Source organism: Mesoplodon mirus (assembly GCF_964341445.2).
Source record: "Mesoplodon mirus genome assembly, chromosome: 11".
Taxonomy (NCBI): Eukaryota; Metazoa; Chordata; class Mammalia; order Artiodactyla; family Ziphiidae; genus Mesoplodon; species Mesoplodon mirus.
Genome location: NC_138987.1, coordinates 81,272,165 through 81,286,007, shown reverse-complemented (window position 1 = coordinate 81,286,007; position 13,843 = coordinate 81,272,165). Strand labels below are relative to the sequence as shown.

Below are 13,843 nucleotides of genomic sequence, written 5' to 3'. Positions count from 1 at the left end.
TGCCTATTACAGTACCAAGTTTCTAACCCCAATGTGAAATATTTTGGTGGAGAACACAGATTATGTAATTTTTTTCTCTATTTTACTTGAATTGGTAAAATATTTAAATTGACAAGACAATTGGCTTACACTGAAAGTTTTGTTGAAAGTGAATGTATATGGGTCAAAAATTTATATATTAATATAATATTATAAATACTTCTTTACACATAGAAATGCTTCACCTAATAAATGCCATAGGACTGGCTTAACTATTTGCTGCTTTCCCATTTTAAGTCTTTCCATGATGATTTTCCAAAATCAAATTAATTCTCACATTTCTAGGCAATGAAGGGCTAATGTTAATGTAAATACAGATAGATAAGAGGTAAATTTTACAAGTATAAAATGCTCCTTAAATGTTAATAACAATAATTTACGTTTAAAATTCAAGGCTTCAAGCTGAATTAACTTTAACATTTCTATGGGGCAAGAGGGACTCACATTGTACCAATACAGAAACTAATCCCACTCTCAAATTTAAGGTACATAATTATGAAAATCCCCCCAAATCAATATAATCTACTATATAACTTGTTTGTAGCCATGTTTGAAAGCTGCCTAATCCATACAGGCCTTTAGAAAACCATTAGGTCACAGAGGAGTGATTTACCCAAACAGGCTCAAAGTATTCTCCAAAGTATCACTTGGTTCCCAGTGAGTAACCCATTCATTGTATAAATCTTGCTCAATGACAAACATCATAATGAAAAGGGCAAAATAAATGAAGTACTTCATCCATTTGCTTTTCTTAAATTTTTAACTTACTCTAAATAGCTAAGTTTCCATATATAATGAATCACTGATGGATAATTTCTATTCATTAGTTTCACTCCCTTCAAAGTCCCCTGTAAATAGTAGCAAAGAACACCCATTCTATGTTTCAGGAACCGAGTAATAAGGGCACTTGAAAAGCAGAGTTTAATCCATTTTTGTTATATATTGAAACTTAAAAATATAAAATTTAATCACTTTCATTCTAAATAACCTATAACATTTCATAGGATTTTACCCATTATTTAAAATACACAAATTCATTAAGAATCAAAAAAAATAAACTCCTAGAAAATTATAACATCAACTTATGATACGTTACTTCCCTAGGTCTAAGCAAAATACATTTGTGCTTAAGTAGTCGTACTTAATTTATTTTCCAAACCTATGTTGCTGGGGGATTGTTTTTCATTCTAAATTAACAGAAAACCCACATTTGAGCATATTGTCTATGTGAAGCTGATAAAATGCAAACTGAGAACATACCTCGGTCATCACCATATCCTGGCATTTCTTCACATATTTACCATCTGCTTTGACAATCGTCTGCAGAAACCTCAGGTATTCCACGTGGCGGCCGTGTGTCTCAATGCAGTGCACGAAGTGCTGGATAACCCTCTCGCTAATTTCATTGCACAGATGGTAATTGTTCATGAAGATGTGCCGCATGGTTTCTGCTTCAAGGAGCTACACACAGAGGAATGTGCCCTTGTAACTCTGACAAGATCAATTTTCTATTCTAGAGTACTTAGACCAATTGCACAGCTTGTGATCAGTTTCCTATTTTACGCAAAACTGTAGTGAGTTTTCTGTGCAAGTGTTCTACAAAGTGCATTTAGATTATTCAGCACTTAAAAAAAAACCTGAGCTCACAAAGGAATTTAGTTGGAAAACGGAGCTTATTATAAAGGTCAACAAGTTGGCAACAGTATTCTTGAGATTAATTTAATTATGTATTGTTCAAAAGTAGCTGTTCCTTAGTATTCGCTGACACATGTTTTACAGAGCAGAGTTAACTCCACCTTTGAGTTTTCCAGATTTAACTTACTCATGGCATCAAAGTTTGTCCTACCACATCTTTTTCCTAACATTAAACTATGTACATATAAATGAAGTTGTCATCTGCAGGTAAGATCTGTGTAATTTTTCATGTTTCTTTAAATGTTTCCTTAATGGAAATAAAAGATATTCACTTTTAGGAGGAGAACAGCCTACAAGTTAAAAAATGTGGTGATGAAGATGAATAAAATTCTATCCATCAATGTTGCTAAAACGAATGAGATGGACACTTTACTATAAATATTAGAAATCTCTCAAATACTTACACCAGGGGTTAAGAACAAATTCAGATGTTTATGGAGGAGAACTTGATTCTGTGGATTTCCCCGACAGAAATTCTGCAGGAATGTATGGGCCAGATTCATTACTTCATTCATCTTTTCATCATTCTGGAAGTTAAAGAGTAGCATGTGATACAGAGAAACACAGGAGCAAAAATATTATCAAAGAATATATTTTTTCGCACATGCATTTTTTCCTCCATGCCACTATTTAATGCTCCCCTTTCTGTGTCTACACCTCTCCCAGTTACCCCATCCCATCCACCCTCCCCATTTTGTAGATGTCTCTCCCCTTCTCTTAATTCTCCTCCTATCTGTTCTGCTCCACTCTTTCCTCCCTCTTTTTGTTTCACGGTCCATCTCTAATTCTCCCCAACTTTCCTGCTTGTCCACTACAATTTCCCATCTCCGTACAAAGCTGCCTCTTCTCCCCTGCCTCTGTCCCCACACCCCCGCTGTCCCCCCTTCCTCTCTCTCTGGCCCCCTCATTCTCCTGGGTTCTGCTCTCTTCTGTCCTGCACCCTCCAATCCCCCTCTTTCCTCCCCTCTCTTGGATTTCCCATCTTTCCCAGTGTTTCCATGTACCTGGATCTTCCTGTGCCTTTTGTTTTCTGTTTCTCCTCCTTCCCCACCATCTCTATCCCCCTCTTTCTCCAACTCCTCCCTTTCTACTTTTCCAGGAGGCATCTATCCCTCCTGCTCTGGCGCCTTCTGCTCCTTTTCTCCTGCTCTCACTCCCTTGTCCTCCTGCTTTGCCCCCACTCTTTCTTCTCTCCACTCACTTGCCCTCTTTTCCCCACTCTGTAAATTTCGCTCTGTATATATAGTTCTGACCTTACCTCTAGTCTCTCCTCTCCCCTCTCTGCGCACCCTCCTTTTGCAACTTACTTTGTCTATTTTTTCCATCTCATTCTTTTCCTTGTTCTCTTCCCTTTCTGACCTCCTCTTCTCCCCTCTCTCTTTGTCCCCCTCTTTCTTAACACACACACTCTTAAGTTGTTTCCTTATTCACTGTCATTTCCCAAAGTCCTACAATAAGGTACTTCATTGCTAATAAGAATCTCAATAAGAAACTTCAGTCTCAAAACTCACAAAGAATGCAAAGTTCTCTTTTTAAAAGTGGTCTTTTAACAATATCACTGAAACAACCAAAAATTTTTCTGGGTAGGTAATGTGGTCAGTGTCAGATATACAAAATGGACTCATGTTTTGAGTAATAGTTTATATTCAATGAATTTAATGTTTTCTTTTTTCCTAACCTGAGAGTCTGTACTTTATGCCATCTATAACTAAATAAACTGCCTCGGATCATTAATAGACTCACTTCCTCACGTTGAAAATAGGGATGAACTAACCAGACTAATAAATATGTCCAGAAAACTCCATTCCTATCTTGAAAATAGGAAGTTTTTATTTCAAAATCTACTAACATTTTCCTTTATATGTGTAATCCAGGGATAGTGAAAAGACATCAAAGGAACTTTAGCCGCAGGAACACCCAATTCCCACAGAAAAGCCAGCCACACAGAAGGACATCAGGGCCAGTTCTACTGGAATTGGTGTTTCTTTGAAACTGTCGTCTTATGCTTTTTTTTGTTTGTTTCTGAACAATAGGTATCAAAACTGAGCAAACCCCAATGGCATTTTTCCCAGAAATAATTCTAACATTTATATGGAACCACAAAAGACCCTGAATAGTCAAAACAATCTTGAGAAAGAAGAACAAAGCTGGAGATATCATGCTCCCTGATATCAAACTATACTACAAAGCTACAGTGATCAAAACAGTATGATACTGGCACAAAAACAGACACATATATCAACAGAACAGAACAGAAAGCCCAGAGATAAACCCAAGAACTATGGTCAGTTAACCAAGGAATGAGCTCTGAGAGAGAGGATGCCACATTATATGTGATTTTCAGTGATGTGTAGAAAAATTCTTCAACTTTTTATTTAAGCTTTAGGTGATGCAAGTAAAAATCACTTGATTTAGACATTCTGGGCTGGTGAAGAGTGGTAGAAATGCATCAGGAAGGAATGACAAAGGAGGCAAGAATACATAATGGGGAAAAGGCAGCTTCCTCAATAAACAGTGTTGGGAAAACTGGACAGCTCCATGCAAAAGAATCAAACTGGACTACTTTCTCATACCATACACAAAAATAGACTTAAAGTGGATTAAGGACTTAAATCTAAGACCTGAAACCATAAAACTCCTAGGAGAAAATATGAGAAGTACACTTTTTGACATTGGTCTCAGCAATACTTTTTGGATCTGTCTCCTCAGGCAAGGGAAACAAAAGCAAAAATAAACAAATGGGACCTAGTCAAACTAAAAAATTCTTGCGCAGCAAAGGAAACTATCAACAAAACGAAAAGGCAACCTATCGAATGGGAGAAGACATTTGCAAATGACATATCCAATAAGGGATTAATATACAAAATATACAAAAAAGCTCATATGACTCAACATCAAAAAAACAAACAACCTGATTTAAAAAATGGGCATAGGAACTGAATAGACATTTTTTCAAAGAAGACATACAGATGGCCAACAGACACATGAAAAGATGCTCAACATCACTAATCATCAAGGAAGTGCAAGTCAAAACCACAGTGAGATATCACCTCACACCTGTCAGAAAGGCTATTATCAAAAACAAATAACAAGTGTTGGTGAGAATGTGGAAAAAAGTGAACCCGTATGCACTGTTGGTGGAAATGTAAATTGGTGTAGCCACTACAGAAGACAGTATATAACGTTTCCTCAAAAATTAAAAATAGAACTATCATATGATCCAGCAATTCCACTTCGAGTACTTTTCTGAAGAAAACAAAAACACTAATTCAAAAAGACATATGCACCCATATGTTCACTATAGCATTATTTACAATAGTCAAGATACAAAAGCAAACTAAGTGTCCACTGACAGACGAATGGAATAAGAAGAAGTGATATACATATACAATGGAATAATACTCAGCCATAAAGGAATGGAATCTTGACATTTGTGACAACATGGATGGACCTAGAGGGTATTATGCTAAGTGAAATAAATCAGACATAGACAAATACTGTATGATTTCACTTATATGTGGAATCTAAAAGAGAAAACAAATGAACAAACATAACAAAACAGAAACAGACTCATAGATACACAGAACAAACTAGTGGTTGCCGGTGTCGGGGGGAATGAGTGAACTAGGTAGGGGAGATTAAGAGGTACAAACTTTCAGTTATAAAATAAACAAGTCATAGGGATGTAATATACAGCATAGAGAATATAGTCAAAAATATTGTAATAACTTTTTATGGTCACATCATTTTGTGATGTATAGACGTATCAAATCACTCTGTTGTACACCAGAAACTAATATAATATTTAAGTGAATTATACTTCAATAAAAATATGATTAATAATAAAACAGCAAACCCCCAAACACAAAGTAGTAGTAAAATACTCAACACTACAGTTATACTAAATAGTAGAAAAAGGGACTTGATCACATGTCCAATGGCCATATTACAATATCAAAGATATAATAATTTGGAAAATACCTTTTTTAATACCTTCTTTAAGGTTTAATACCTTTTCCTGCTTTTCAATAATTCTTTTATTGCATTATCTAACCTAGCTTGAATTATACCACCTTATAAATTTACATATTAAAATGTAACTAAGTCAGACAGGAGGCAATCCAGTATGAGAAGTAAAAAGTTCAAGTGGGGAGGGTATCCACAGAGAGGAGCCTGGCATGGCACACTGGTGCCCAAGAGAGATGAAGAGGGCATCCACCCTTGTGGAGGGGTCAGAGCCTGAGTGAGGTGAAGAGGGCATTCATAAGGAGGAATGGGCAGCAGTGGTGATGGAAGACGAGATGGAGTAAGAGAATAACTATATTCACACACACATATATTCTCTAGATTTGTCTACTTAAAGGGCCTGGAGGGGCACACCTCCACAGCAATAAGTACATTTAGTTCTCAGAATTTTTCTCCCAAATACCATTCTCCACCAAATGGAACTGGGGCTTCTTGAATAAATGGTTAATTCCAGAGGTGGAACAAGAAAAATGCAAGGGAGCCTGGAATATTTTAATGTGCAACAAAGCAAGGAACTACTCGAAGAATGATGGGACCATGTTAGAGGACAGGTCAGCTGGCCTGAAGGGGCTCCATTGGCCAAATCTGGGACAATCAAAATAAACAGTGCTAGAAACCTAATATAACCTATTGAATAAGACGAGCATCTGTAAGTCCATACTGATAAAAAATAAATAAATGAATAAATTGAAAGTTTGATTTAAAAAATGGAATGTTTACTTAGTTTCAAAGAACCACACCACAGAGTATTTGTTACAAAGGGAAACTGAGTACTTCACAGTGATAATCCTGGCAGACACCACCTTAATCAAGTGACCCAAGTAAACATCACTGGTCATGCAGCAAATCAAAATCGCATGCTGCCTGATAGGAAGTGGTGGGAAAAACTTAGTGTTAATGCTGTCACGTTCCTGCCAAAGATGCATAACTGAATCGAATCACGAGGAAACATCAAATGACCCAAATTAAGGGACAGTCTTCAAAATAGCTGCTCTGTCTTCAAAAGTGTCAATGTCAAAGAGTTCCAGCATGAGGAGATTTAAACGCACATAACACCAAACAGCTCCTGTTTCTGAAGTGGATCTTTTTGTCAAACAGGACATGATTGAGATGATGGGAGAAATGTGAATGGCATGTGAGGATTAGGTAGCAGTAGAGTGGGATGCTCTTTCCCGATCTGGAAGGTTGTTACTTGGTTATGCTTGTAGGGAATATACACTAAAGGGCTCAGGGGTGGTAGGGCATCAGGTTGGCAACTTACCTGCAAATAGTTCAAGGAAAAAAATTCTTTGTAACTTTGCTATATTGAAATTGTATCAAAATTTAAAAAGAAAAACAGTACCTAAGAACTTACCTTTTCATAGGGTATCTGCAGCAGGTCTAACACCACTGAATGGGCTCCCATATTTTTCAGTAATCGTTGATGTTGATTCCGACACTTTTTATTCTGTACACAGAGTTTACTTAGCCTAATCAAAATCTTTCCAAAGAAGAAGAAAAGCATTAAATATAACAAATACAATATTAAATATAATAAATGAACAAAACTTCTTTGCCATGCCAGTATAAACTCATACAGAAATATTTCCCATCTGCTGACCTCCTTTACAATCCGGTAGTTGTTGCTCTTATTGCTGTCAATCTGAGGTTTCTTTGTTCCATCTTGCACTGGACTTAAAATGTTTGAGTCCTAAAATAAACACAAAGATGTATGTTATGCCCTATATATCTTTGTAATAAATTTATTTATTTTGTAATAAATAAGAAATACTTCTTGCAATTATTTTGTGATGAATTTATTATTCAACTTAAATGTTTCCTTGGTATTTTTTATCCCATAAGAAGCTCCTTGGCTTAAATGAGTCATGCAAATGACCACTTCCCAACAACAACCAATTACAAGATCTATGGCATTACTAATAATTAATGAGTTAAGTTTAAAAGGAAAGGGTATTACAGGTAACATTATCAGTCTATTTCCTTATGCTAAATGTATCAGACATATCATGACTTTATATTGCCTATAGGAAAAGGAATAGTAAAAATCCAGGGAATAGGAGGCATAATTTTATTATTAGGGATGAAATTCAGGGAAAAAAAAAAAAGACTGAAGGAGCATATCATAACATGACATGTTGAAACACTTCAGGGGTGGGAGGAAAAAACACCTTAACCCAAGAATTCTCTGACAGGTTACCATGACATCCTTAAGAGTCATGACTAGGGGCCAACCGACCATGTACAGAATCATGAAAATGAAAAAATAATTTTTCTTTATTTAAAAATAATATTTTAAATTACTAAATTAATAAAACTTATTAAGAGGACTTGAAACACCAAAAGCATTTCATTATAACAACCATTATCTGTAGCAGTATAATAAAAAAACAAATACAGGGAGTTACATATTTTAAATATCAACTATTGGAGTCACCATATGAAAATAAAACATCACTTACAAGCAATTTAATACCTGAACATTTATTAAGACTTAATACATTTCTGGTACTAGGCAATGGTGAATAGATATAAAAGAAATAGAAGATATGGTCCTTCTCACAAGAAAATTACAGTTTACCTAAGAAAACAGGGAGAAATATGAAAATAAAGATTTGAACTGAGCAGAATTCACTATTCAAAGAGAGAGACAGAGGCTAGTTATAGCTTTAGACAGCTTTATGAAGGAGGGGAATTTAAGCTAAGGTCTTGAAAGATGAAAACTACTTAGTTAAGTATGAGAGAGGTGTGGAAGGGCAGGGGGACACTTGTTAGGCAAAGAAGTCACCTTAGCCAAAGGCACTGTAGAAAGAAAAGCACAACAGTGTGTAGAAAATGACAAGAACTGACAAAGCATGTTGCGAAAGTGGACAATTAGATGGAGTGGGGCCTGACCACCTCCCTGATTTACAACAGGTACAAAATTGCACTTGGGACGAATGTCAAGTTCAACGTGGGTTAAAAAACACCGGAAAGTCCTGACTACATTGAGGTGTTGGACTCACAGTTAAAGGGGACTCCAATCTAAGCTCAGGAAAAAGTAAAAAATATAGGAAGCTAATTGATAAATTGTATTTGTCCCTGTTTTTCCTACTGTGTTCCATGAAAAATCACAAAATTAATGCAAACCAAGAGAGAAAAAAAAATATTTTTTCCTTGCTAGTCAAAGAATTCTGATGGAAGGCTTCAAGGAGGCGAGTGACTTGGTCCATGCGGTGCCATCACGACTGCTCAGTAAGCTCCATGTTCCTCTTTGACTTCTCTCCAGGCAAATATTGTCCAAGACGGAGGCTCCCAATCTGAACTCCATCTAGCAAGTAACTCTTTTCCCATTTTACTGAGCATAAGGAAATTCCCCTACATGACATTGCCTTTTCTCCATCTGAAAATGTCCAGTATCATCTACAAAACTGTCTACCTTCCCAGCTATGTCTCAGAGAAAAAGAACTTTGGAAGCACGGATTTTAAAATTCCATCTCCCCCTGCTTCTTCTCTCTGCTTCCTCTGTTTCTTGTGCACGAACAGTTTCTACCCTCCACTGATTCTTTCTGAACTCTCTGAAAATATGGCCAAGTTGAGTCCAACCAAGCACTTTCTGTGACACCACCCATTCTGGGAAGTAGTCTTGCATCTCAGATTACTAACCCACTTAAATTCCTCAAGAGAATAATCTACTGTATTAAAATTCTTTTATGTGTCAATGACTCAATTACTAAAACTGTCTTTGGCATCTGATTCTATGGCTCACTACCATTTCCTTTAAATCTCACTTTGTTTTACTATGACAGGATACTCTCCAAGATTTTCTGACCACCTTATCTCTTTCACTCAATGGAACTGGAATGGCAAAAAGTAAAGAATAAAAACACTGCAAGTATTCAAACTGTTACTGTTTCCTTCCAGGGTTGTGTCATCTATGCTAATAAATCCTAGGAAAGAAAATGAAAGCAATCCAATCTCCACCCCAGGTAAATAAAGGAGAAAAAAGAATGGGAGATATTGTCTACAAGACAATAAACACTGAAATCTGAAACACTGAATCTGAAAAAGTCGTAGAAGAAAATGTAAAACTATATATGTAAGTGAAGCCAGTGTAGAAGAGGGAAGGGGCCCAAGTGGCTCATGTAAATATAAACTGTTTAGATGGAAGAGGCTGGAGGTCAGAGCATGAGACAAACAGCATTTCTATTTGATAGCAAAAATAATTTATTGATGAGAAATAGAAATTGCAAAGCTAGAAATATAATTAAAGTTCCTTTTTCTGATCACAAAGGTGAAGGCTGAATTTAAAAAGGCCATATTCATTTTTTTTCTGGAAGAGAAGAAATATTAAAGAAAACCACCTTTGTATTCCAAGCCAGGATTAAGATGCTACCAAGTCTAAAGACTGACACAGCTCCTAAGGTGGAAAGGAGATCTTTCTGACATATGTCAACTTAAAAAAAAATCAGTCAGAAATACAGGCAAAGCTCTGGCAGATATATTTAAGTCTATTTTTCAAACAATGGCCTGCAGAAAAAGCAACTGTCTTGTTTTAAGAAAAGTAATCTCAGGGAAGATGTACTACAGTACAAAAAGCTATGTTCTCTAGTTCTGCTCAAGGGAGGATATAGACAATGCTAAACTTTCTAAGTATGGGAATGATGAACAAAACTTATTTTACTTTAAAATTGCTAGCAGTCAACAAAAGGAGGCAATGCTGGAGAATTCAACAAATGGCCCCCTTTAGTTTCAGAAAATAATTCAATGTAATTAAACCGAACAAAAATACTAACCTACAGAACATCTAGAAGATCCCAAAACAGAGATTGGGGGAATTTAAGAAATACGTAAACTATATAACTACAGTGAGGTTTTGTTTCCTTAGGTTGATGCCAAAATTCTCTAAGTAAAGATGTTCTGAGAGATCTCCTCCAGAAAGGGAAGAAATTAATTATATTTTTTATATCCTGTGCAAATTTGGCCCTACATCAGTGCCCAAATCTACAAAGCTGTGGCTTTATCCTAATGACAAAATATTAGTTATGTGTAAAATGTAGAATTATAATTTATTCAGAGTCCCAGAGCTGAGCAGACTCAGGAAAAAAAAAAAAGTGTAACACTGAGAACAATGCCATGCTTATAGTAAATATCCATATTACCCTTTTGACAGCAATGATGAAGAATAAATAAGGAACTCCAAAAATACTTGCACTTTATTATAATTGTTTCTAATCATCTGGAAGAACTTGAATTTATTTCCTCTAGTGGAATATGGGAACCACTTAGTTAAGTGATTTTATTGAGGTGGCTAGATTTTTAATTGCAGAGTATATACTGTAACATAAAGCAATACATTCAGCAACAACATAGCAAGGATAGTCTAGAAGGGTCTAGAAATTTAGGGAAGAGTCTAGAAATTAGATGGTCGCATGGATCTAGACAGACTCAGAGTGAATACCTAAACAAATAGTGGTTCTGAACACAGCACTGCTCTCAAATTTATTTTGCATCAGGCATGGAAACGCCTTTTAGATCAATAGCAAAAATGATATGAGAATAATATTGTATGAACCATATGGTGAACTAAACATGGGCACAAATTAATGAGGATCTGGCTCCTTAACTTAAACAAGGGCAATCATTTTTTTTTAAAAAAAGAACTTTCCAAATCCTACAATGTAGAACTTCCTGCATCTACTACAGCTGTGATTAAAATAGCTCAGTGCATATTTACAATAGCCAGGACATGGAACCAACCTAAATGTCTATCGACAGATGAATGGATGAAGATGTGGCACATATATACAATATACAATGGAATATTACTCAGCCATAAAAAGAAACGAAATTGAGTTATTTGTAGTGAGGTGGATGGACCTGGAGTCTGTCATACAGAGTGAAGTAAGTCAGAAAGAGAAAGACAAATACCGTAGGCTAACGCATACATATAGAATCAAAAAGAAAAAGTGGTACTTATGAACCTAGTTGCAGGGCAGGAATAAAGAGGCAGAGATAGAAAATGGACTTGAGGACATGGGGTGGGAGGGCCAAGCTGGGGTGAAGTGAGAGTAGCATCGACATATATACACTATGGAATGTAAAATAGTTGGCTGGTGGGAAGCAGCAGCATAGCACAGGGAAATCCGCTCGGTACTTTGCGATGACCTAGAGGGGTGGGATAGGGAGGTGGGAGGGAGGCTCAAGAGGGAGGGGATATGGGGACATGTGTATGCATATGGCTGATTCGCTTTGTTGTGCAACGGAAACTAACACAGTATTGTGAAGCAATTATACTCCAATAAAGATCTATTAAAAAAAATAGCTCAGTGCAGGTCTTCTCTTTGTCCCCATCCCAGTGAAGTGACAGGTGTCCTTCCTCAGCAAATGTCATCAAGTCAGCAAGATTGCAAAGCATTCTGCTCACCATCTGGATTCCCAGCCTTCTCTTCCTGTATCCACTATTTAACTGAATCAGTGGCATCATTTACCAATCACCCTCCTCCCAACTTCAGATGTCAAATGCCATCCTTTTCCCTTCCCACCTCCCTCCGAAACACACACAAAAAATCTAACACTCAGTCTTTTATACTTGACTGACCAACCATATAATTTAGCTGAAGCTCTTCCTAGTAAATAGCACCTCCTTCAGACCACTGAATGAATGCCTCACTGTGGGAGAATAAGGTATTTTCTCTCCCTCCCACCTAAGACTAACATCACATACCACCCATTCGGGATGGTATCCAGGGGGATGCAGGAACCCTAACATCAGCCTAGATCTACTTATCTGACCTTGCCTGTAAAGCTAATTCAGACCATCATGGGGTCATGGTCGTTTCTGCTTCCCTGGCTGGCACCTAAGGCTGCTTGAAGACTTGGTCCAAGATCCACAGTGCAGGGAAGAGGCTGTGTCCACCAACACTGGCTGATAACGTCCCTCCAGATTTCCCTCAAACTAGGCACAAATCCCTGCCCTTCTAGAGGGTAAATGCATATTCTTAAGTCTTACTCCAAACCTGTTTTCCTTCCCTTTGTCCTAAGACAAATACAAACATGGCATCTTCAGATTCATTTGATGCCATTTTAATGAGTATTTGATGATGTTTAATCAGATGTCCTAGAAAATACTCCAAATCTCTTTGACTATCTATATCTCTGATAAATAAGGAACCAAAAAAGGATGTACCACTGGAGTGCATTCTCTTTGCTTAAAGACATATTCCAGAAAAAAGGGAATGTACTGATGATAGGTATGTTCGATGTAAACTAATAGCTGCTTTCATAGGAGTACAACAGGAACCCACTACAGCACAGCAATGCACAGTACTTTTTTCCATAATACTTTCTATAATACTTTATTTATATTATATAATACTTTTTAATATGCTCTTCAGCAGTATTATATGAAATTAGAAAGGATAGGCAACCCTTTAGCCAGCAGGGTGACAAAGACTAACAAAGCACTGTGCAGGAAATGAAAACAGTGATATAAATAGAGCCCTTACAGACTATGTCTGGTACCTGATGTTATGTGAAGAAAGCATTCTTAGTCACAGTCACCTCAGAGCACACCCCAATGTGACTGAGAGAGGGGGCTGTATGTACAGAAGGTGAGGGGAAGAAATCAGCACCTTCTCTTTAACTCCCTCCTCAGCAAGCAATCATTAAGGAAACGCTGCTGCCTGGCCCAATGACACAGGTGGCTCTGATTTGAATGAATCAACTTCTATAATTTCCTTGCAAGCCACTCGTTGAGGAAGAAAAATATAGGAAGTTAGAATCCATGCTACCAACTTATATGAAATTGAGAATAAATGGCAAGGTGAAAAACTGAATAAAATAGTAACTGTCCTCTATAACATGAAAGGAAATGATAAGTTTATGCTAAAACGGCATTCATTTTAAATGTAGGCCAGAAGACAAGAGGGAAAAAGATTCTTATCCTGGAAGTAATCGGAAGAAACAAACTCAGGACATATAAGCATTACATTTAAGAACTTGCATTACAACCAAATAGAATGAGAATGTGTATAAGTAGCATTTGGCTCAAAGCCAAAAATTAGCTTTCAGATGCATGTCTTGTGAAAGGACTTTAAGTGACACT

General features: G+C 36.8%; 1 protein-coding gene across 1 annotated transcript in view; it reads right to left on the bottom strand.

Annotated features, from left to right (window-relative positions):
• The window catches only part of ITPR2 (inositol 1,4,5-trisphosphate receptor type 2), a 540,309-nt gene that overhangs the window by 274,889 nt on the left and 251,577 nt on the right, over nt 1-13,843 (bottom strand). Inside the window, exons 27-30 of the mRNA XM_082634919.1 lie at nt 7,361-7,450; nt 7,115-7,240; nt 2,139-2,261; nt 1,300-1,500 (exon numbers count right to left, since the gene is read on the bottom strand). Coding sequence (XP_082491045.1) covers nt 1,300-1,500; nt 2,139-2,261; nt 7,115-7,240; nt 7,361-7,450 — 540 coding nt within the window. The remainder of the gene's footprint in view (nt 1-1,299; nt 1,501-2,138; nt 2,262-7,114; nt 7,241-7,360; nt 7,451-13,843) is intronic.